Genomic DNA, 24383 nt, shown 5'->3' on the forward strand with positions numbered 1-24383 from the left:
TTTACTGTGAATATGGTGAGGCCCTGGAACCAGTTGGAGAAGTTGTGTGTTCCCTGTCCCTGGAGGGACCTGATCTTCTGAAATGTGCCTTGCCTATGGCAGGAGGAATGGAACTAGATGTTTTTTTAAGATCCTTTTCAACCCAAACCACTGTATGATTCTATTAAATTGCTGCCTTCTTTTTATCAGAGAAACTAAATATAGAATTTCATCATCCAGGTTAGAAAACTGTGCTACACAGGTTTATAAAATGCTCTGTATTAGCAGAGATTTTCTGATACTATTGAAGATGTCTTTCAGGAACCAAGTTTCTTGATAACAGCCTTTAGTCTTCGATCATTATTTATGAGTGTAGTTCAAATCCCTTCCAAACTAGAGCGTCCAAAAGAAATGTAGAGGAAAACTCACTTTAGGCAACAGGGATATTTCAGTGTGTGGTAAGACAATAATATGTTACTAATACTTTTCTAAGCCGATCCCATACAAAATTATGCTGTTTTGTTGTTGTTGTTGTTGGTTTGTTGGGGTTTTTTTTTTATTCAATAAATCCTATTGCTTAGTATGAAGGCATAACAGAGTAGAAAACAGAAATAACCTATGTATTCAAGTATTTCCTCAATTTTCACAAAATCAATTTCTAATGCTCCATGGTAAGATTTTATGTATTAATGGTTTTCATTAAAAATGGTCAGAAAAGCTTCAATATTCAGTTCCTAAAAAGCTCATAAAATGTGAAATCTCATTGTTCTTCCACACCTAACTATTTTATTCTCATTTTAGTTTTTTTCATTAGCCCCCATTCATCTTTTCTTTCCTGTATTTTACATTTTGGACAATTGGGGATGAGGAGAGTGGTTTCTCATTTCAATTAGTTTAGTTTAGTTTAGTTTAGTTTTGTTTTGTTTTGTTTATTTTGCTGTGGTTTTTTCTATTTCAGGTGGCTATTATCCATAGAATGTACTAAGAATAGATGAAGAATTCTTTATCTATGCTTCTTGGAAGCATGGTAATGTAGATTATTCCTGATTCTGAGGTCTTGTTTCTTAGTCTTGTTGCTTGTACCATACCAGATTTGATAAGCTTCAAGAGCGTATAAATGCAAAATGTACTCTTATTTGAGGCATTTCAGTCTTTTTTTGTTTTTCTTGGATATCATCTGAAATAGGCCTGTGGGGCCCTAATCACTGATTCTACTCCTGGTCCTGCAGTCACTCATAATCACAGCACAAATAAATTTCTAAGTCTCAGGAAAGATTTTACCCTGTTTATCCAAATAAAGTAAAAAAAAAAAAAATCTCAAACCACACCTCAGAAGATACCAGTCCAGGCTAGCCAAGTACTGGGTAAAGTAGACAATTCTGTGTAAAATAATTAGGCACATCATTTTCTGCTTCCAGATCAAAAGACAATAATGAGGAATGAGGAACATTCTTCATAATATTATACAGACTAAGTTTGGGTCATTAGATCTAATCTGTCTTTCAACATATAACAGTCCATTAAGCTAGCAACAGATACACTCTAAAGAGATTAAAGTATGTATGTTAGTTAGATTGAAGTAGTTCAGTTTTCAGAAAATGAAGCTATATGCCAAGGGTAGAAAGAGAGAACAGGCTTCAGCAAGGTCCATACTTCTGCTATAGCAGTAATTGATTCTGTAAAATGGTCTGAAAATCCAAATTGTCTATCCTACAGAAGGGAAAAATCCTCCAAACTGAGAATTTAATATGGAATTAAAGAAATGAAGGAAATTCCTTGCTATTAACAAAACTCTGGTGATCAGTATGTGACTAAGAACTTTCCAGAAGGAACTGAGTTTATTAAACCCTATGAGTTTACCTCTACCCACAATAAAAAAGACACTTGGAAGGATTTCTTGTTGCAATCTCTTTTTTCTCAAGAATACATTTAACAAATTGCACATAATTTGGCAAAATATTCTCAGCTACAATGACTGGTAAGAGACTCAAGACATTCTGCTTGACTAAGAACATTTTCTTAATGCAAACCTGCAGACACTGCAAACACATTAGGACAATGCAAGAAAACCAGAACAAAATCTGGTATATGATCTGTGATGTTTCTTTTTCTGCTCATCAAGTCATTGCTTGAAGCTCTAGGTTATGATTCCAGGAATCAAAGTGTACCTATTTATCACTCTGGAATTTTCCACTTATAGTGCTTTAGAAAGAATAATCATAATTAGGTTCTTTAAATATTATTATTAGAGCTAAGCAAATAATTTCCTAAAGGATTATTTTGTGGATTTGGGCATTTTTGTCCCTTAATATGTTCAGTGAATAAATTTTCTTATTAGTCAACCAGCTGTATAAGCTGGTCAAACAGTGTTTGTTGAATTCATTTGATGATTGATTTGTATCAAATGTAGGATAAATTGGTTCTGTTATTGAAAGAGATCTAATTATCATCCCTAGCTTTAAAAGGAACCTGTACTCCATAGTGCATTAGTTAAAATAAACTAACAAAAGTACAGTCTGTACATTTGTAGCACAGCTGACATGTATAATTCTCTTAACTGCTTTTCCTCAAACTCCTATCGTGTAGGACATGATGCCCTTGAAAGACATAAACTGAGTGTAGATCTCCACAAGTCAAACCATCCCCCTCTACTATTTCATCATGTTCAAGTGCAGAGTCTCTTTAGAGGCCCTGTGGTTGTTATATTTTTACTATGCCAGGTATTTTCTGAGTTGCCCCATGGAGATGCAGGAACATTAAGAAGGAAGAGTGGCTAGGCACTAATTCAGAAGGCTTGATATAAATTTCCTGCATAAGTGGTCTCAGTCCTCCATCAACAAAAGATGGAGATGTAGTACAGACTCATCTCAAAAATATATTGGGAAGATATATTAATTTAAGACTGGGAATTATTCTGAAACTGTTGCAATAGAATATTAAGCATAATATTGACATACGTAACAAAAAGAGTCCAGACAATGTAACTCAACCCCATTTTCCTCTGTGGTACCATAACCTACATCTGAAGTGCCAGGGCATGCAGTAGAGGAAGGAAGTCTGCCTGGCACATTCTCTAAGTGATTGAAAAAAGCCATGTTATTCATGGTGCTGGGGATTATGAGAAAAGTATATTTAGCATTATGGGTGTATTTTTAGTTTAACGACTCTCCATCATTACAAATAGACTTTCAAATTGATTTTAAGATTGAAATATGCTGCCATTCTAGGATGATTTACAGAGCTACCATGTTGGTCTTAGTACAAGTCTTGAGTCAAGCTGAAGAATACACAGCACTAGCTGGGTTTCAGATTCTTTAACACTGCTTATTAAGGGTTGAAATTTGTCCTATGTCAATTCCAGGTGAGTAGTAGAGAAAACTGTAAAAATACAAGAAGCTTTGTGCATGAGGCAGTGAATGTACAGTAGTTGCATACAGTAAGGAAACAGTCTTCAGGGGGCCATCACCTGTTATTATATGGTAAAATTCTACACTATGTATAGCAAAGAATTGTGGTTTCCTCACATTAAACTCTCTATCCCTCCTCTGTCCCAGAAAACCATGCTTTTATTGCCTGCTGACAACGGCCTCTCTGCTATGCAGATGGTAGGCATTGTTTGGGAGAGTGCTCTCTGGTATGGTCTGAAATGGCCAGGGAGCATGCTAACACATACCCACTTAAACAGTGCAGATGACTACAAGGATGGCTTTTAAGCTGAAGTTTATTTACTAGTATAACTATAAGCTTCCAGTTCAGCACCTGTGTAGCCAGTTAAGCAGGGTCTATGGCCAAGGAAATCTTCTCTGACCTCCATCATACTGAACACCTTTCTTTAGATAATATTTTCTTAGGTACCGCATCATGTGGATTCTACTATGTGATTTCTGGTTCTAGATCATATGCAGCTTGTTTGAAGGGCAAAAAGACAGGGATTTGTCTGTATTCTATGCTTTAATATATTAAATATTTTATTTATGTATATCAACTGCTTTACATACTTCAGGAACTTTTTCTTTTTTTGAAAACTGTGCATCTAATTTTCTTTTATATATTTCAGATAAAAAATTAAAGGGATTCAGCTCAGATTTTTGAGGAATATTCAGAGTGATACCCCCCCTCTATTCCTGGTCTGAGCTGGTTAAATAACTTTATTGGTAAGTTAAGCGCACTGAGACAACTCATAAATGCTTTCATAAGTGCACATATTTATTATAGCAACAGCGTCTGTCAGCAGCTTCCTTATAAAGCCCTATTTTCAAGGATTTATGGAACTGGCATATGTATCGTGGGGGGACAAGCCTACATTTGCAAGGCGATGACCTTATAGGTCTTTACCTCTGTTTTCTCTGATTCTTTAAATATGCTGCGTTGTTCACTTGGAGAAGCAGAAAGATGTAAGACAGACCAATTTTCCTTGTGAACAGCTCCCAAGTGTAAAAGAAGTCCATTTTTCTTCTTTAATTTGTATGCACGAGCTAGACTTTAAATTTTGTGCAGTAAAAAAAGATATGTTTAGGTGCTTGTGTAACTTTAAAGAAGCATTACCTTCTTACCATTTAAAAATGTTCTTTGGCAGAAAGAATATTCCACAGTGTCATTTACTCATAATTAATATTTCCCAAATAGGAAATATATTAAGAAAAGATAAATCTGCTCTAGGTTAGAAATCTCTTCTTTTGCTCACCCAAGTCAGACTTGTGGCTCTGAAAAATTACCAGTGACTACCAAAGCCAGGTAAGTCAAACCACTGAATAGCATGAAACAGCATTTTGCATAGTTTGAGTTGCTAACTAGCACAGACTTAACAAATGAAATTTTTGCAACAGAATAGAATACCAAAATTATTAAATACAAAAGTATTACAGCCAACTTAATGTGTTTTTGAGTACAAACACTAAAGGCAGAGATGAGCATGCAGGCAGCTGTGTAAAATAGAAGCTTCTGTGTGGTGGGGAAAATTCCTTTGACAATATATTTTGTCCTATTTTTAAAATAATTCTTGCTTTGGCCTACCCTGAAACTGAATCCCAGGCCTCAAATAAAATGAGTCTAATGAAACAGAAATTCAGCTCAAAGGAATTCATCAAAATCTCCTCTAAGTAGGAATCCAGATTTGAGGAATGGAAGCCAGGCTAGTGCTTTTCAAGCCACCAAAAAATTTTAAACATGTTACAGGAGTGTTGCACTTGGTTGAGAAGCTGGGAAATTATGAAGCACAGAGCTGTATTAGTGTGTCTCTGCGGAATGATAAACGGAGTAGTGGCCTTTGGAAAAGGATGCAGAGTAATAAGAATGTCAGTAGAATATATCATGCAGGGAAAACCCATTGTCCATGAGAATCTTCAAAGGCTCATTTCCCACTATTAGCAGTAACCTGGTTGAATGCTTCAGCTAAGGGACATAGAGGGTAACTAATATACCTAACATATACCACGGTATCATCTTTATAAAGCAATATACATAATGTATTACATCTATCCATGTAAACATGTTTAGGAGGTACATAATTGTACAGAAGTGTAATGCCTATGCTATGCAAAAAACCCTTTTGTTGGGCTGTTTGAAAAAAAGCTCACATAGCATTTCTTCATCTAGAGTTACTTTACCTTTTCCAAGGCACTACAATAGATCTACCCTATAATCATTTCTTATTGTTACATTCAAAGGTGAAATTCTAAATTTGATAGCAAAAAGAAATATTCCTGGCTTCCTAGTCTGCAATTAAAGAATTCACAGTATTAAAAAATTCTCAGCAAGTTGCTCTTCCAGTAAATCTCATTTATTCACATCTCATTTTCTAATAAACTAAAATATGTCTTGCCTCTGACCCCTATGAAAATTTCACACAGTGGACATGAAAGAAGGGAATCTGATTCATTTTTCCACCTCTACAGTAAGACAAGGCTTATTTCACAAACACTAGCATTATACAAGATCAAAATAATATCCATTATCATAAATTATTCTTTCTCTGATCTGTTTTCCTCTTGGTATTGCTTAAGAGAAACCTAAGAGTAAATAAGTAAGTTTCTCTTTATGCCAGTGATTAGCAATGAATAAACAGAGCAAGTACTAAAGCTGACTTTGCACCTACTGAATGCTGCAAGTGTCTGTACTCGTTTGATATGCATCTAGCAAAGCTTGGATGTTCCCAAAAGGCCACTCCATGAACACTGAGAGAGCAGCGTCTGCTAGTGGTGCCTGTAAGACACAAAGAGCACAAAAAATATTTATATAAGTGAGCAACCAGAAAGAATAAACCTTATTTAATCTATATTCCATGCTAGTTTAAAGGCACACACAGAAACAATTTCATGCAATGATCATCAGTATAGAGAGAGCAGTATAAGATTTCCATGTTTACTTGATTGCTTTTTAGCAGTGTTTTCTTAATTAAAAAGATTTTTTATGTTTTATGTTCTCCCTCATTTTCATCGCTTTGCCTGATAGATCCAGTCAAATTGGTTTCTTGTCAGCTTTTTCTCTGTGGCTATAATGTTCATATGTATATGCATACATATGTATATATACAGATATATGTACATACACCACAGATCCATGCATATATGTAAGCTGTAAGAGACAGCATACGTACAGGTGTATATTTGCATGCATATGCATAAGTAAATATGTGAGGTTTATGTATTCACATTTATGCATATTTATATGAGTCTAGTAATCATTTATCTAGAACACAAAGCAAAATATTTCTCCCCTTTTTTATCATCATAAGATTTCAGAGTAGTACTGTACCTGTGGCATTAAGAGGGCATCGATTGAATGCCATGTCCCCAGCTGGGGTCCTTTTCCACACCATTGACATCAAATAGTCTTCAGGACATATTTCATAAGGTGCTGTCATTTATAAATGAGAATTTAAATAGAAACATTAACATAGTTTACATCAGAAAAATAAGTGTTCAGTTTCATCTTACCTTTTCCTGAGATATGTATGATAACATAACTTGGCGTAATTTTAAGTTAGAAGTACAAAAATGAGAAGCCTGAAATTTTATATATCTGTCTTTGTGATGGGATTTATTTCATACAACCTGTGGCTTTATTCTCCCCAGCAAGCAAGCACTTTTAAGGTTGTAGTTACAATGTTAATACATTTGAATCTTTCCTTGTTGCTATATTTTGCTCAATAACACTAAGAACCAATCAGAAAATGATGAGACTTAAACTGTGATAAGTTATAATGCTAATCTTCAACTTAAATTTGTAAAGATTTTTCTAAATTTGAATCTTTATGTGAAAGATTCAGTTCTGAAATGACAGTTGAAACATTAAGCGTGCTAAAGGTGCTAAATTCTGAAGGTTATTATAAAACCAGGTTGTTTTTTTGAAATGTGTTTCAGTACAAGTTGGTAATTAAGAAAGTATTGTCAATAATGTTGGACTGAGTGTCTATAAAGCAAAAGAACCTTTTACTGGTTATTGCAATACCATTTAGAGGGAAAAAATATTGTCACTATTTTGTACTAACAGAACTGCATGGGGAAAAATAAACTTCAGCAAATGCTTCATGTTTTATTTTCAGACGGTCACAACTACAGATTCTTTTTGCTCTTTGTATGTTAGTGTAGATTCCAGTTTACGATTTTTGAATAAATCAGATTAGCACAGAAAACATCTGGCTGAAGTCATCTCACAACTCACATCACTGACATGTCAGTTACTGAAATCTAATTCACTCCAAGATCAGCAGAGAAAATCAGGAATTGTTTATTATTGTATGGATTTCCAGAAAAAAATGTAACCCTGCTATATTACAGTGAACTGGTTACAAAACAATTAAAAAGCAAAGAGAAAGGAAACTCATTCTAGCAGATGGTGTGATAAGGCAGAAAGCAATTCAATGATTCACTCATGGTTGCATGGGAGATCTCTAGCAGAGGCAGGAACAGACTACAGATTTTGCCCATTCCATTATCTAACCCATAAAATTGCCCATCTTCCCTGTTTTGTACTTCTGCTGACGGAAGTGTGAGCAAGGGAACTGAGTAGACTTTTGCACAAAGCTGTACCCTCTCTTTCTAGAGGACAAAGAATACCTAGCAGATGGCTCAGTAATACTAATATGAATCACAGTTGGGCAGAAAAATTGCTTGCTAAATTTGCCTCACCATCAGCATTCCTGAATTGTAAATCAAGACAGTTGGTGCTGCTGAAAAATCAAGAGATCCATTAATGGCAAAACCCAAAGAAAGTCAGTTATATTCATAATCTAGAATACTAGCCCTGCTTCAGATATGCCCCCAGAGTGAATTCTTCAGGACAGTGTTACACAGGGAAAAACCAGATTTTGATAAAGATAAGCCATCTGGTGACATAAGCAAAAGCAATTATCATTCTATGATGACCTTATGAACAAAAGAAATGTTCTGTTTTGAGGAGCGTAAATTAACATAATAAGGAGGTAATATTATAAATTACATAAATTTGTTAGAGCTTAGAGCTATCTGAGAACTATATTTGTCATGCAGCTGTGGCCATTTCAAATGTGTTGTGTCCACTAATCACCACTTTAGGTGCTGATTCTCAGAACTAAAACTCTTCTTCCTTCCACATATTGAATGTTAAATGTGTGGATTTTTTTCTGAAAAAAAATATATACATGCATCCAAGTGCACACTTAAAGCCACCATATTTTCTCTTTTACATTAGTAAGACACAGGTAATATCAGAGATTTCCCATGTATATGGAAGGGTACTAGTGTGTTTTTGAATTAAATTTTTCAGAACTCAAGATTATATTGAAACATTAACCTAGTGTCAGAGATATACAGTGCACTTGTGTTGTGTGTTCAAAGTAAAAGGCACTGCCAAGACCTAGAGTTATCAGGAAAGAGGTGTGGGAACAGCTGGAACTTGGAAGAAGTTTCACTTGGCCCAGGCAAAGACCTTTCCTTGGTCTCTGGCTGACTCCTGGCTTTTTAATGCCTTGTACGAGGATCAAGGAGTGCTGCAGATAAAAACAAACTCCTTCCTCCCAAAGCTAAAACCTATCTGGCAGAGCTTACTCATCAGACATCCACCCACATTAAAGCATCTGTGAGGCTACAACTCATGTCGCTCATGGAAGCATTACAGTCACACCAGAGTGTGAGTTAAAAAGTTAAATACTGGAGTTAAAAAGCCTTGCTGATCCTGCTGGCTCTTCTCAGGACAAGTTACAAGTATTTCTGTAACTATGGCAGAATTAATTCATAACATGCCCACAGATAAATATGAGTTTTCTGTACAAAATCATAGATAACTACCATAATTTAGAAGAAAATAGCAAATACTGAGGTAAAATTTGCTATCATTGGCAAATAAAAGGCAGGCCTCTTTCACTCACAATGCGAATCAGCAGCATCTTCCCACACAGAGCAGACATTCAAATATAACATATTACACCCTTGTAATGATAGGCCTGAATTCATAGCACCTAAGCACAGATATTCAACAAAGTCAATGGTCTAGAAGCACAGTCCTCTGACATTGCTGGAGAGAAGACATGTATCTCCCAGAGGCAATTGACCCAAATGGGATCTGTGGAAGCTCAGTACAGCACACAAAGCAAGAGACACACGCAGCCTCACAGAGGTACTGTGTACACATATATGTGAAAGGCTAATGGAAGGGTGAGGCAAGTTAGCCTACAGCACACAATAGCCCAAATGATGGTAGAACTACATTCCTCTCCTGAATTGTAATTCAATGCCCCAGGCAAAATTATCAGAAACAAAGACAATAGGAAAAAAAGCTTTTGGATGTCTTATAGAATAGTGTTGTAATCACAGAAAAACAAACAAACAAAAAACAACCAAAAACCAACCAACCAACCAACCAACCAACCAACCAACCAACCAACCAAAAAAACCAAAAACAAACAAAAAAAACCCAAACAAAAAACCAAACAACAACGACAACAAAAAAAACCACAAAAAAACACCCAAGGTTTAATTTTTTTATGTAGCTGAATATTATTTGAATTATTTGAATCTTCTCCCTTCTCTTATTCCATCTTATCTATCTAATACTGCTGTGGAAAAAACTTCAACCATCGGTGGGAAAGGATTAGCTATTCTTTGGTAGTTGTGCACTCTTGTCTTTCTGTTAACTAACAAGATAGTCTAGCATTGTTTTCCAGTTATACTTTGGTCTAAACTGCTACTATATTAGGCTTTATACTACTGAAAATATGCTTATAGGAAAAATGCTGAGAATGTTTTTTGAGTAAAATCCACATAAAGCATTAATATTAGAAACATTTTTAGAGTTATTATAGATTTAACTATTAGGGAATTAGGTATTTCTGGAAACCAATACTGTATTGTTGAAACATGATATGTTCTTAAAGCTGTCATAAAAACATAGTCCTATTTTATAAAAATAAATTTACAGAAGTCGTCTATCCTGTATACTGCTGCACTTTGGTTTTGGCTCTCTCATCTCTTCATTTTAACTGACACATTTGGTGGAAACTGCCTTATTTCTCTTACATATTCTTCCACAAGCTCCTGATCACCTTGCCATGTAACTCCTTATCAGCTGCAATTTCTTTTGTTATCTAGCTGTCTCCATTCTGTTGGGACAGACATAGTGTTCATTCATCTTGTGTAAGTTTTCTGCCATGACTCCTGAGTGACTAGCTTCTCACCAAATATAGAAGCTTTTTTTATTTTCTCTGATTTGTTTCCAATTTTCTGAAGTTATCCTTCACAGAAAAATATTTTGAGTGCAGAGTACTGCTGACCTACAAGCAGTGAAGTTTAACTTTAGACATTTGGGATGCAGCAAAGCAGCAATAACGGAACCCAAAATATCTTCAGCTCTTTGTTTTTCATTCCCAGATTATTACACAATGGAAGGAAAAAACAAAAGTTTTAAAATTTATAGCTGTGAATAAAAACAAATCACAAGCTAAGATACTCAAAATTTGTTCAGAAACCAAGCTTTTTGAGAAACCAACTTTTAGATAGTCGTTGCACATAGGTAAAACCTTACAAAGGGAAGGCTTTGTGAAATCATGGCTCAGGCCTGCTACTTCAGCTAAGCAGAAAAGGACTATGGGAAAGTGACTCCGCCGAATTAGAGGTAGAAAAACAAGTTATGTAACCATCTTGTGTTCTTGTATGGTGGTTGGTTGAATCATGTTTGTTATGATTTAAAAGTATGTGACTGACAACGGGCTAACGTCTCAAAAAGGCTGGGTTTGTGGAATAAAGCAGATCTGCTTTGCACCTGCCTGGGGACTCTGTGTCACTTTGGACCCTCAGCTCACAGACTGTACTTCTGAGCCTGCCTCTCTTAATGCTGCTGAAAGTAACTCAGTGCATGCCCCAGTCATTTTATGAGAATCACTGAGAAACTACAAAGAAAATTTTGTATAATATTCAGATAATGCAGAACTCAAACTACAGAATGCCCAGGCAAGATTTTCAGTTATGAAGTAAACAGCTCTTCTTGCAAAGCTTCTTATTAACATCAGTCACTATAATACAAAAAGGCTTCATTAGCCATTTGCTTACACAGTTTAAAGCAGCTATAATTTAACTTTTTGTAAGTCTATGAACCTCTGGGTGATACAAGCAACTTCATACTCTTAACAAAAATATTACATGGTTCTAGACACCTGAGGATCTTGTTTTATGCAAAGCAATGCTAATACAAGAAAATGGATCAACATTTTAGTTCCTCACATTTTTCAGTTTCTTACACAGAACAAAAAAAGACAAGACAAAAATAGCTCTTCTGAGCTATTTAAGGGCTAGGAAGAAATGCATGCAAATAATGAAATATGCTTAAACATTGAACAACTCTGTATAGCACCTTCCAGTTTTACTACTTGTTTGTAGAATGTAAATCTGTATATAATTTTATAAAATTTTGGTAAATTATCCACTCTCTACATTTAAATCTGAGACCCTTCAGTAAATGTCAGACTAGAGGCAAATACATCTGTAATTCATGCCTAATGGTCTGCACAAGCATAGCTTGTTAAAAGGTGCTTTAGGTTATAGTTTCTATAAGCACACTAATTCTAATCTGGAACTAATCAAGTAAATAAATAAATTCACCAAATGGCAAATAAAGCTCTGTGTGCACTTGATTTGTAAATACATCTGTAAAATATTTTATTAACAGCAGGTGGCAACCTTTGAAAATTGGACTGCAGCAGTATGGTTTTACTTTTAAATACACAAATGTAAATTAGTTCAAGAATGGTTTTATAAACAGCATCTAGTTCATCTGAGTGCTTATTGAGAAGATTCATATTAATCTTCTATTAGTGTTGTGCCTTTATAAGGAAAGTCTGCATTATTTGTGGATATTAGTCTGCTTAGAAATCCAATGAAATACTATTTTGTACTGCTTTTCAAATAATGAAATTTGTACTAAAATTAAAGAGATCATTTAAAAAGCAAGTTACACTCAGTTCACTTCTACAGTATGGTGTTTTAACTTCCTAACTACAAATAGTCTTTCTTGTTGTTCTTCGAATGCAAGGAGAATAATTGTTCTACTGTACTGCAAATACCTTGAAAACTGTTCTTTGATGTCTGTCAAGGGGTAAACATGCTGCCTATTTTGATAACAAAATTCACATCTGATAAATTTCTCATTTCCTGACCTAAAGCATCTCTGCCATTTAAGTCTTCCTCTGACTACCAGAGAACACAGCCAGCAAAAATGTCCAGAAGTCAGATTGCTAGATTGATTTTTCGCTGCTTCCTGCCTTGCAGTTCAGATCACATAATTTCCCAAGTGTATGGCTAAAACATCTTACCCTACTAACACCTTACTTTTTTATCTTTGAGCTATCCAACAGTGCATTCTTTTACTGTAGGACAATGTGTTTACAACAAATACTATCTGATTCACCAGATATTCTTCTTTATTCATCATATTTGAAGAAGTTCAAAAGTACACTTTTATTAACTTCTAGTGGGAAAGAAAAATCTGTTGGGAGGGCAAAGCAAAGGTGATACAAAGTATATTTAAAAAGTGATATTTAAGCATTATATTAATGCTTAGCAATAGAAAGATGTGTCTTTCTTTTTAAATTACTTTCATTGTTATAAAATTTTGTTCATGTATTCATTCATTCATTCACTCATTCTCTACACTATGGTAAGGCTCGCTTTATCCCTTATTTTTCCTGCACTGGAATTTACCCCAAATGCATTAGAGATGTCACTTGTACACTGGATAAAAAGAAATTCCAAATTACAAAACCAGCCCTGATATTCTCAGATACAGTGCACTGAAAGAGATTTCCTGCAGCAAATTGTTCATGCTTCAAGTACTATAGGCATTCCAAGGCAATCAAAATTTTTTATGATAACTATTTTTACTATGCTACTTTGCTTTACTCAAAACATGATGCACTGCACATTTGTCTAATAGGGCTGATTTGCACCTAGCTGCATAAACAGAAATCTACTGAGAAAACCAGCAGTGACTAGTCTAAAGCAAGGCCAGATATGGCTGTTTATGGCTATTACTCTACAGACATTGATCTTGTCTTTCCTGAAGATACCCATTAATGTAAGCCATACTGTAGTGTAAATAATAACAGCAATGATATTCTCATCTCACCAGGACACCTCTGCTCACTGCATCGTCTCACTTCCTCTCCAGTTCCTTCGCACTGTTGCCCAGTCACAGCAGCACCTTGACAGATCCTTATCCGCCTCTCCCAGCCACCATCACAGGATTTGGAACAGCCACTCCAGTGGCCCCACTGGTTCCACTGGCCATTCGCTGTTAGGAAAAAATATAATTGCAGTGATGATGATAGTCATAATGGAAAATTGCACTTTTAAAAATTTTATTTGTATAGTGCTGTTGTATAGTAACAATATACATTTACAATATGCTTAAGTACTCTTAGAAGAAACTAAGTAAAAATTTTTGCATGTGGTATTTTAAGATCTTGATTTTTACACGCTCTGACTGAGCAAATGAGGCTTAAGGGTTGGTCCATGTAGAAGTGACACACCCTGGAAGGCTGCTTTCATACTGTCAGATGATCATGAAGTAGTCTCAGCACAAAAGGGAATCAGTTAATAAATATTTACTTTCTAGGTTCATGAAAAATTTAAGTTATTTAGACTTCAAAAATCTGCCTAAAACTGCTGAATGTCCTTCAAACAGCAATAAAACCAAAAAGCTGATATGCAGCCTTCATGCAGCCTTTCAGGCACATTCTTCAGCTTTTTCCATCATCAAGTAAATAAAAATGAAGCCCCAGGACTCACAGAATCACAGAACTGTTAGGGTTGGAAGGGTCCTCTGGAAATCATCCAGTCTGTACCCTCTGGCAAGACTGAGTAATTGAGAAGAAGTGACACAGGAACACCTCCAGGTGGGTTTTGAATGTCTCCAGAGAGGGAGACTCCACAACCTCCCTGGGCAGGCTGTTCAGTAAAGAAGTTCTTACTCGCGTCGACATGAAGCTCCTTGTGTCATAGTTAATGACTTTTGTTCCAGGCTTGCGGTGGGAATGGCTGTCCTGGCCCTGGCAGCCTGCTGAGGCTGGCCCACCCCGCACGCCCCGCTGCAGCTCGGCGCCCGCGGCCCCCGCTCGGTACTCACCGGTGCACTCGGGGTTGTAGCACTCCCGGCTCTCGGCCCAGGGCCCTCGGCACTCGGAGCCGCCATGGGCCGCCGCCGTGCACTGCCTGCTGCGCTGCTGGGTGCCATTGGAGCAGGTCACCGAGCACTGGCTCCACGAGCTCCACTCCTGCCACTGTCCGTCCACTGCCGCAGCGGCCACAAAAGAGATGGACACAGCAGAGTTACCAGGTGACCGCAGGTGACGGCAGGTGACCGCAGCCCCCCATCTTGGGCTGGGCCAAGCCTGGCTTCTTACGGCAATCAAATACAGAAACGAACGTTATGAGCTGCTGTAAACTAATATAGAACTGTTTTCCTTTTTCTTCAAGTAAAGAGTGTTCCCATCGCCTCTAATTGAACATTGATATCAAAAAGGATAAAAAATGGTTTTGGTCACATGCAGTTCGAAGCGTCTTGTTAAAAACAAGGCCTTACAAGTGATTTGTAAGAGCTTCAGTCATAGTTCACATAGGTGGGATTATAAAGTTATTGGTCCTGACGGTGACACGAGATGTCTTTAGTTGAACAGGAAAAGGAAAACGGGAGTTACCACTTGGCCTCACACACAGTCTCTCTTCTCTGTATTCACAATGCTGAATATATTTTTATCATTCATCCTCTCGGTAAAGTAAACCACCCCAGTTCTTCAACATTCTTTTGTAACAAAATGTAGCAGAACAGAAACCACCTCCTTTCCTTCCTTCCTTCCTTCCTTCCTTCCTTCCTTCCTTCCTTCCTTCCTTCCTTCCTTCCTTCCTTCCTTCCTTCCTTCCTTCCTTCCTTCCTTCCTTCCTTCCTTCCTTCCTTCCTTCCTTCCTTCCTTCCTTCCTTCCTTCCTTCCTTCCTTCCTTCCTTCCTTCCTTCCTTCCTTCCTTCCTTCCTTCCTTCCTTCCTTCCTTCCTTCCTTCCTTCCTTCCTTCCTTCCTTCCTTCCTTCCTTCCTTCCTTCCTTCCTTCCTTCCTTCCTTCCTTCCTTCCTTCCTCCCTCCCTCCCTCCCTCCCTCCCTCCCTCCCTCCCTCCCTCCCTCCCTCCCTCCCCAGATCTGCTGTTGTGTTTGCATATTGCATAATCTTCTTTCTGAATTTTTCAAGTTAAATGTCTAAACAAAATGGAAATGGTGGAAATGGCTCTGTATTTAGTAATTTGTATTAGTCCATGCACTTGAGTTTGGATGAATATTCTCCTGAGTAAAGGTTAATGGCTGTTATTAATAATTTTGTATATCAGAAAGCTTCTTGAGGTAAATGAAAATATTAAAAACCAAGATAATGAAAACCATAAAGCAATTATGCTTCCATACAAGTTAAAAACTATATGGTCGATAATAATAGGACTAGACAGTATGTTTAAAAACAAGCAAGAATTATGAAATGTGTTATGACTAATTGTGCTAATTCAGGAACCTGCATTCATAGAGATTGCGACAATCATCAGCTCCTCATTGCCCCTGCAGTTAAATATAATCTCAAAATGTAGGTTCTAATATAATTTTGATTAATACTCGTCCTTGAAAACCTGGTTCTATAACTACTAGTTCCATATAAGCACCACCACTCCAAACAAGGAATTTCACTTGGTGCACTTGCCAAACCCTGTTTTCAGGATTCTTCTAAAGGGGAGTTGGAATAGCAGCTTCCTAAGCTGATGGTGTTAATAGCTAAAATAAAAAGCAGAATCTTAAAGTTGGTGATTAAGCGTACGGTTCTGTATGGGTGCATTACTGTTCAGTGAATAAATAGTGAACTATTTTGCTAATGTCGGACATTAACAACAGCACATTTCAAAGATAATATCCATATCCTGCCTGGCCCAGGATCTCAGCACCAGTAAATTAAAGGAAGAGATTTTCTGAGGCTTTTCCCTAAAGTTATATATTAAATATTCTATGTAATGCCTGGTTGTGAACCACTTCTCAATGCAGATGCCTCTGAAACTATGAAGCTACATCCTGATAATTTATTCAGAAGAAAATGGAAATCTTCCCAAACATGGATGCTAGTTCTACTCATTAATCATAAAAGGTTTATGTGAAGAGGAAAATATTATGGAAATTACATTTCAATGCACGCCTTTTCAGTTTTATTCGTTGTTATATAGTATTATTTAGGGTAGGAAAGATCAAATCAATTATTATACTGTCTTTGGAGAAAACTCATTCTGTGGCTTCTCATATATATTTCATAAATCTCTCTTATTTATCTTTAGGAGAAAAGAGCATGTGAGTTTTCTTTTTCAGAAATACCCTTAAAATAAGAGAATTCAACATGAAGATTCTTTTAATAAATTGAACATGCATATTGCAGCAAATCTTAATATTGAGCAAAGACCTAAAGTACTGCTTTTAAATGTAACAGTACAGAAGTGCCTCTAAAAGTCATTTAGGTACAAATGATGGGTCAAAATTCAGAGTTCTCAAATTGTGTATTTTGAAAGATTAGGTGTAATATCTTTTGTGTTTCTTCACAATACTGAACCAAACTGGATGCATTATATGTATACATGCATTTTGAAAATCTTGGTCTAAATTAATCACAATCTAAAGACAAAAAATTATAAATCAATTTTGCTCTACAAGAACTTAATGGGGATTCAAAAATGCTGTAGCTTCTGTGAGTCTTTCTGTCTGTTCACATGTAAATAATATCCATTTTGAATAAATTAGCAATTCAGATATTATGGTTTCACAAATGTTTGTCATATGATGAGTAAATAATTACAGTGAACCTCTAAGCAAATGTAATTCATACAAATATGGTGGACACAAACTATGTGACCTCGGAATGTCTCTCTTTAAGCCACACTCAGGAAGTTGTTTGTCTTTTGGTTCTCTGAGACCCATCCTGAATCAAGACTTCCTACACAACATCCTGTGCTCTACAGAGAGAGCACTTCAAAGAAACTAAATATTGTTTGCATCTGTCTTGAACAGTTACCATCCTGACTATATACTTTAACCACTGCAATCAGAATTATGAACATTATTACTCAAGCTAGTCACTTTGGATAACTTTTTTTTTTTTCCTGTGTGCAAAGGGTTATAAAAGAAATCCCAAGCAACCCACATTAAATGCACTGTAAGAAAGCAGAGTTGCTGTATGAGCTCACCAGGGCAGAGTGCAATATTGCAGGGTTTGTGCTGTGTTTCAGGTCCATCACATGATCTTCCCCCGTACTGGGGAGGTATGCATGACCTTGTCCTAGTTCTTTGGCCTCGACCACATGTGAATGAACACAAACTCCAAGGTGACCATTCCTCCCAAACGCCATGTACTGCAACAAACCATACAGATTTTAACCAGAAACAGACACACCAGTAACAAAAGGATTACAAAATAAACAAGATCAATATTTTAAATGCGAGTTATTTTGCCACCTTCAAAGAAATCAGTACATTGGTAAGCTTTATCATAGGAAAACACATACTTTTTAAAACTTAGTCAATATTAATTTAATCGTATTTTCTCTAAAGTATATTTAAAAATATACTTTAAAAAGTATATTTTAAAAATATACTTTAGAGAAATACTTTGAAACATTTTCTCTAATTTTTTAACTAATCTTACTCTCATGGTTTCTCTTCTTTGACTGTTTTACACAAGATGACTTTCCTTTTCAGAAGTTAGTTATGACATCTTTGGTCCCTGACTTGATACGTTTAATAGCCCTGATTTTCAGGAGGCTAGTTGTTGTGAAAATCAGGCATACACTTTCTGTATCAAGGCAGCTCTAAAATCTAGAAGCAATCAAAATTAAACTTTCTTTTGAAATTACAGGAATACATGCACTAACTTATTACTATGTCAGGATCACAAATTGGGGCAGTAATCTTAAAGTATTTTCAGTTTTTTAAAGTCTGGTGGAAATATGGCAGCAGATTATCTTATCTTCCGAAAAAATTCCAAGACCACATAAGTAGAAGAGGTATGCACCATTACCTTACATGAACATATTCATTGATTTAACAGACCATAATACATGCTTTACTCTTGGAAAAACATTCATTCAACAAACCGCAAATGCCTTCAGAATTCACAATAAATTACAAACTTATACCACTATCTTTATACTGTATATAGTATTTTTGTTTCTTATTATTAATATAAGGAATCACAGAAGATGAATCTTGCTCTACTTTAAGCATTTTTTACTATAGGAGAAACTGATATACAATATCCAAGTGAGCTTACATACCATATGCAATCCCTTTACAGAAAAATTCAGTGAAATTTTCAGAACGTTCTCTACACATAGATTTATAAAACAGTTCTATATAAATTGAATAATACTGCAAAACAACGTTTACCTAATTGTCTTCTGCTTAAATAAGAGCAGTTTCGCACAATTATAAATTAGGCAATGTGAGAACAGGAATGTAGTGATGAGAATTACAGCAATGTTAAGAATTTAAGAGAAATCCAAAGACTTAGTATCCATACTGAACATCTTGCTCAGTACCACACAATTTTATTTCTGAAGCCCTGTCTATTTGAAGGGTGTCTGAAGGGGCAAACTGTGTATAACATCTGAGTGTATCAGTGGTAATGATTCCCAATGTTACAGAAGAAATGGATATTCTGTTTTGTCCTCACTTTTTTCATCACTGTGAAAGAATTTCTCATATATAGGTTTCCTTTGCCCTGAAGGCACATATCACCTGCCCAGATTCTACAAATACAACCCTTTTCTTGCAGGAATCAGAATAACACTTCCTGAGGTGAAATTCAGTTGCAAGGCTGTGGAAGGAAATTCAGCTCCCTGGCATATTATCACAAATTCATCAGTAAGATCAAGGGGAATTCAGCAAGTAGGTAAGTTCTATTGCCTTTCATTAAAAGTAAGAAAAATTGTCATTTCAGGCACTGTGTTGAGATAAAAAGTTTGTTAGTTAACTTCTGAGAAATTGTACCTGACAGAAAATGTCAAACTTCATCCAGGGAAGATTTTAACCCACTGGACAACAGCTCAATTGATGAAAGAATTTCATTTGGTCACGTAAAAATGGTTCAAAAAGACCACGTCCTACATCCTTTTTATCTTACTCTAAATATCACATCCATCCACATTATATTTAAAAAATAACCCTCAGGACCAGTCCAAAGTAATGTTAAAGTGACAGATTTTAGTCTAGTTAGTTTAGAAACCTTGATTGATTGTGACATTTTTGTCAAAACCAGAAAGTCTAGCACTTCTAAAAATAGTAAATTTATGACTATACCTGCACATAACTCTTTTAGTTTTATCTGTTCTCAATAAGTACTATATTTCTACAGCTGTTTTGATTCAGATTTACAATCCAAACATTTTTTTTTCTCATTGGCAAAGTATTAAATTAAAAATGCAGACACATCTCTGAGATTCCCAATTTTTATCATATGAGCAAAATTAAGAAGAAAAGTTTGTCAGGTCAGATTCCAAACAATAACCAGTAATAACAATGACATTATTTCGTCTCCTGATACCACAATGGTTGATTAAAATGTTCAGATACAACAAAAATTTCAGAAAGTTTAAAACTTAGCTAACAAAATTAATCCAAATTCTAAAAATATTATTCTCTAGAAAAATAATAAATTGGAAAGGTCTTGACTCTGTGTAGACATAGAGTGTGATTTTTCAGAGCACAAGTTTAAGACTATTGCTTAATTTGGAATTTTGATTCTATGCTGTCAAAATGTTCTAATTTAATTTTCTTTATTAAAAAAAAAATTAAAAATGTGCTGAATGGCTCTTTAAAGGTACTGCCTTTAACCAAGAGGATGTATATTTCTTCTAGCAAGAGTTGACTGCATGCTAGCAGCAACACAGTACAATTCTTATGTGATTTTGTAACTAAACAAAAGCCAAACCAAAATGTTTCATTTTGGGTGCACTGAAATGGAGACTCTGTTTGTGGTTTAAATTAAGCTATGCCAAAAATCATCTTCCATGATAAATTTTATCTCATTAAGTAAAAAAAAAAATTCACAGCACCTTCTTGCATTTATAGACTTCTGTATCTGAAACTAGTAGTCCAATAATAAATAGGTGTAACACTAAAAGAATGCATTACAGAAGTGCCCACTATTATCCAGATTATCTTTAAAAGAACACCTTACTTTAAAGTTTCTTACCCCTGATTTTTCTTTCTGGTATTTTATTTACATCTTCTTTCTTTAACACTATTTTCTAAATACAAAAAAAAATCCCCTATAGCCTCTGATGAATTATAGCCAGATGAGCTAAGCCAAATTACACCAGATGGAGAGCTGGCCCGCAGAGGAGTTACTGTTTTCTATAACACAGTTTCAGATGCAAGATTCATTATTTGGGACAAAAATATTCAGATTATTGCCAGCTTCTCTGTCAAAAACATTGCTAGCACAACAAGTTTGGATTACTGCAAAGCATCTTTCTCATCTCTCTGCCACTCTGTGAACCTAATCATGTTGAAGTGAACACCCACAGTGTTCACAACACACAACTGCTGTGAAGTGGAAGGAGGCGTCAGGCCATGCTGGCCTTCATCCTACAAACATATTTTATGAACTTTTTTTATTGGGGTTTAATGCTTTTGATTTGTTCAGCTTAAAACTGAACAGATATTGGAAAAATATGATGGCCATTGATATAGTGCAGGTCCAGTACTGTTTAACATCTTCATCAGTGACACAGACAGTGGGATTGAGCACACCTTCAGTAAGTCTGCAAACAACACCAAGCTGAGTGGTGTGGCTGTCGAACCTGACAGACAAGATGTCATCCAGAGAAATCTGGACAAGCTGTAGAAGCAGGCCCATGGAAATGCTATTAGGTTCAACAACATCCAGCACATGTCTTGGGGGCAACCTGATTTCAACACAGGACAGGAGATAAAGGGATTGAGAGCAGCCCTACAAAGAAGGACTTCAGGCTGCTTGTGAATGAGACATTGGACCTGAGCCAGCACTGTGCATTTGCAGCCCAGAGAGCCACACACATCTTGGGCTGCATCAAAAAACTTCACGGCCAACAGGGTGAGGGAGGAGATTCTCCCCCTCTACTCCACTCTGGTGGGATCCCACTTGGAGTTCTGCATCCAGCTCTGGGATCCTCAGCATAGAAATTCATGAACCTGTTGAAGCTGGCGCACAGCACTGCAACAGAGATGATCAGAGGGGTGGAACATCTTTCCTATTAAGACGGAATAGAAGAGTTTGGGTTGTTCAGCCTGGAAGAGGGGTCTCCATGGAGACCTTATTGTGGCCTTCCACTATTAAAGGGGGCCTCTAATAAAGATGTGGACAAGCTTTTTGTCATGCCCTGCTGCAACAAAATAAGGGAGAGAGAAAAAGGGAGGTAAGTAAAACTACCTTAGCAAATAACACCAGCCAAAGTATAGCATTAGAGAATACAAATGTTTGCAATGGCTTAGTGTTTTCCTGCTCCTGACATATCTTGCTTTACCCATAAACCTGAAAATGCTAAGCCACAGCTAAATTTTGTGGCAAAAGCTGTTGAAGGCAAGAGAAGGAGAAACAGAAGCTGAGGTGATCTGCAGGCATGGAAATCCCATGTTCTTTCCCCTTAAGTTTTAGCTGTGTTAGAAATTATTCACTAAACTGAAATGAATCAGTAGCACTGCAGTAATGGATCTCGAGGTGTCCCCACTCACAAAAGAATCAGTGACAATAAAAATTATCTGAGCTATGTTTTATTGTCTGCTATGCTGCACTTCTCTAGAATAGTATTGGTCTGAAATAAATATAAATAACCCCAAAATTATGTAAAAAATGGTTCCTTTATTATTTTGCTTGAACAATCAGTAATACTATTTTGAAATTTAAAGTTCTATTCCAATACATACATATATTTGAAGCTAGGTAAATACCATTTTCCAAATTTTCCAGGACATTGAGATCACAGAGAAATATGTTCTCTAACATTCCGGTGAGTATCTTGGACAGCATATAAAATATGTTAAATGTATATAAAGAATATCTAAAGGAAATAGAAAAAATAGTCTGAAAGCTCTGCATTAGTATTTGCAAGTTTAACAGATTCCTTTGAAGCCTATGCATAGATGCATGAAGTACACTAGGTCATTCTGCATATTTTTTTTATGTTGAAGGGCCAACTTTTTGATTAGGAAACATTCCAGCTCTCACATGCCTGTCACCCTTTTACTAATCATTTTGTCAAACATCTGTTTTAAATACACTAGCGCACACACCATATTTTCTTATGCTTGGACCAGGGATAATCCTGAACTATGCAACTTTCTGAGTCAGGATACATAATAGAATAAGAACAAATGATATTTGGGCTAATAACTAAAGGGATATTTGAAAAATTAATAGAGCTGTGCCTAGGAAAGGAATATTTCTAAATTGCTAACTTGCACAATGCTACACACTTGTGACCCTGTAGTCAGAGAACATAAATTAATAAGGTTATTGTAACTGCATGGAACAATATGCAAGATTAAGCCCAGAAGACTAACTATTTAGGAAAGGTAACTCAAGGTACATAGAGATTATCAGAATCAGCTGTGGTGAGTTGAAAAAGAAAATATCTTGGCAGTGTAGACAGTAAGAATTGGTAGCCTCTGCTCATATTGGGTATCTGGAAACAAAAGCTGTATCCTGAAGTGTGAGGATATAAGGAAACAGCTTCTTTGTCACCTGAGAAATACGGAGCAGTGTTTTGGGGTGAGCATTGTTAAAAGTTTGTTTGACCATATCATATCTAAGAATTAACTTTTTCCAGTTTTAGTTGAACAGCAAATTAATTACCTTGGCTTTTGCATTACCTGGATTTTTCTTTGTTTTGTTTTGCTTTGTTTTTGTATGAAAACGTTGTCTCAGTTTCTGGAGACAATGAAGATAAAATTCTGAAAATTAGGTGATTTAATCCTCTTTCCTCTTCTTAGCATTAATTAGCAAGAAACCAGGCAGAACTCATTGTGAAAGATGGACTGTATTTTCATGTTCATCCTTCACATAGCTTCAAATGAATACTTCTATCTTTGATTGTTTGCAATGTTTGTTCATTTATTTTATAGTTCTCCTCTTTCACTTCTTATTTTTGTAATTGAGAGTTCTTTTGCAGTATTTCCCACCTCTGGCACAATCTGAGCTACTCTAACTGTTTTAGAAATACTTGCCATTTTTATATGGAAACACCTCCATGTGTAAAGTTCTACCGCTTCTAAAGTATTAAAATTGAGCTCTAACTAGACATTTCTACTCTGAAATATTAGAAATTTTCATGTGCATTGCTTAACTTCAGCACAATAGAAAAGCAGTAGGTGTTGAGAGCAATTTTTGTTACCATCATGCATTATCTAGAGACAATCTTGTAAGTTGCCTTCCAGTACAGAGGCTCCCTACATGCTTATAATGCTCATACACAAACTCTGATGGGATCATAAACACTTCCCATTGGCTGTTTTTCAACACACAGTAACATGAGAGTTTGATCCTACATATTACTGCTCATTGAAATAAAATCCAAGAGTTCTCTGTGTATGACAATTTAGTTTACTTCCCCAGAAGCTGAAGATGGCTCGCCGCCCTCTTGGGATCAAATGTTACAGAGACCTGAGGAATTTTTATATCTGAAGGATGGTATATAGTCCTTTTTTTTTTTTTTTTTCCCTGCATTTCAGTCACAACAGAGGAAAAATAATGTAGTCATGGGGCATATGCCTTCTCTCATGCTTCCCATCATAGATTAATCCACAGGTGAAGTCTAAAGAAAGATGTGCCCTTTCAGCAAGTAACTTGAATATGCCTGTCTCTTCTCCTTAGTGTATAACTACTGCTGAACTCCAA

The 24383-nt window shown here is 36.1% G+C and overlaps 1 protein-coding gene across 6 annotated transcripts in view; it reads right to left on the reverse strand.

The window, feature by feature from the left end:
- The window catches only part of ADGRB3 (adhesion G protein-coupled receptor B3), a 448258-nt gene that overhangs the window by 237411 nt on the left and 186464 nt on the right, over positions 1-24383 (reverse strand). For all 6 annotated transcript variants that reach the window (XM_066179725.1, XM_066179722.1, XM_066179723.1 and 3 more), the window contains 5 exons: positions 17698-17862; positions 14572-14736; positions 13573-13737; positions 6733-6834; positions 6074-6180 (listed from right to left, as the gene is read on the reverse strand). In XM_066179725.1, the coding sequence (XP_066035822.1) occupies positions 6074-6180; positions 6733-6834; positions 13573-13737; positions 14572-14736; positions 17698-17862 (704 nt within the window). The remainder of the gene's footprint in view (positions 1-6073; positions 6181-6732; positions 6835-13572; positions 13738-14571; positions 14737-17697; positions 17863-24383) is intronic.

Source organism: Chamaea fasciata, unplaced genomic scaffold (assembly GCF_029207755.1).
Source record: "Chamaea fasciata isolate MVZ Bird 193981 ecotype frontalis unplaced genomic scaffold, bChaFas1.0.hap1 SCAF_3, whole genome shotgun sequence".
NCBI lineage: Eukaryota > Metazoa > Chordata > Aves > Passeriformes > Sylviidae > Chamaea > Chamaea fasciata.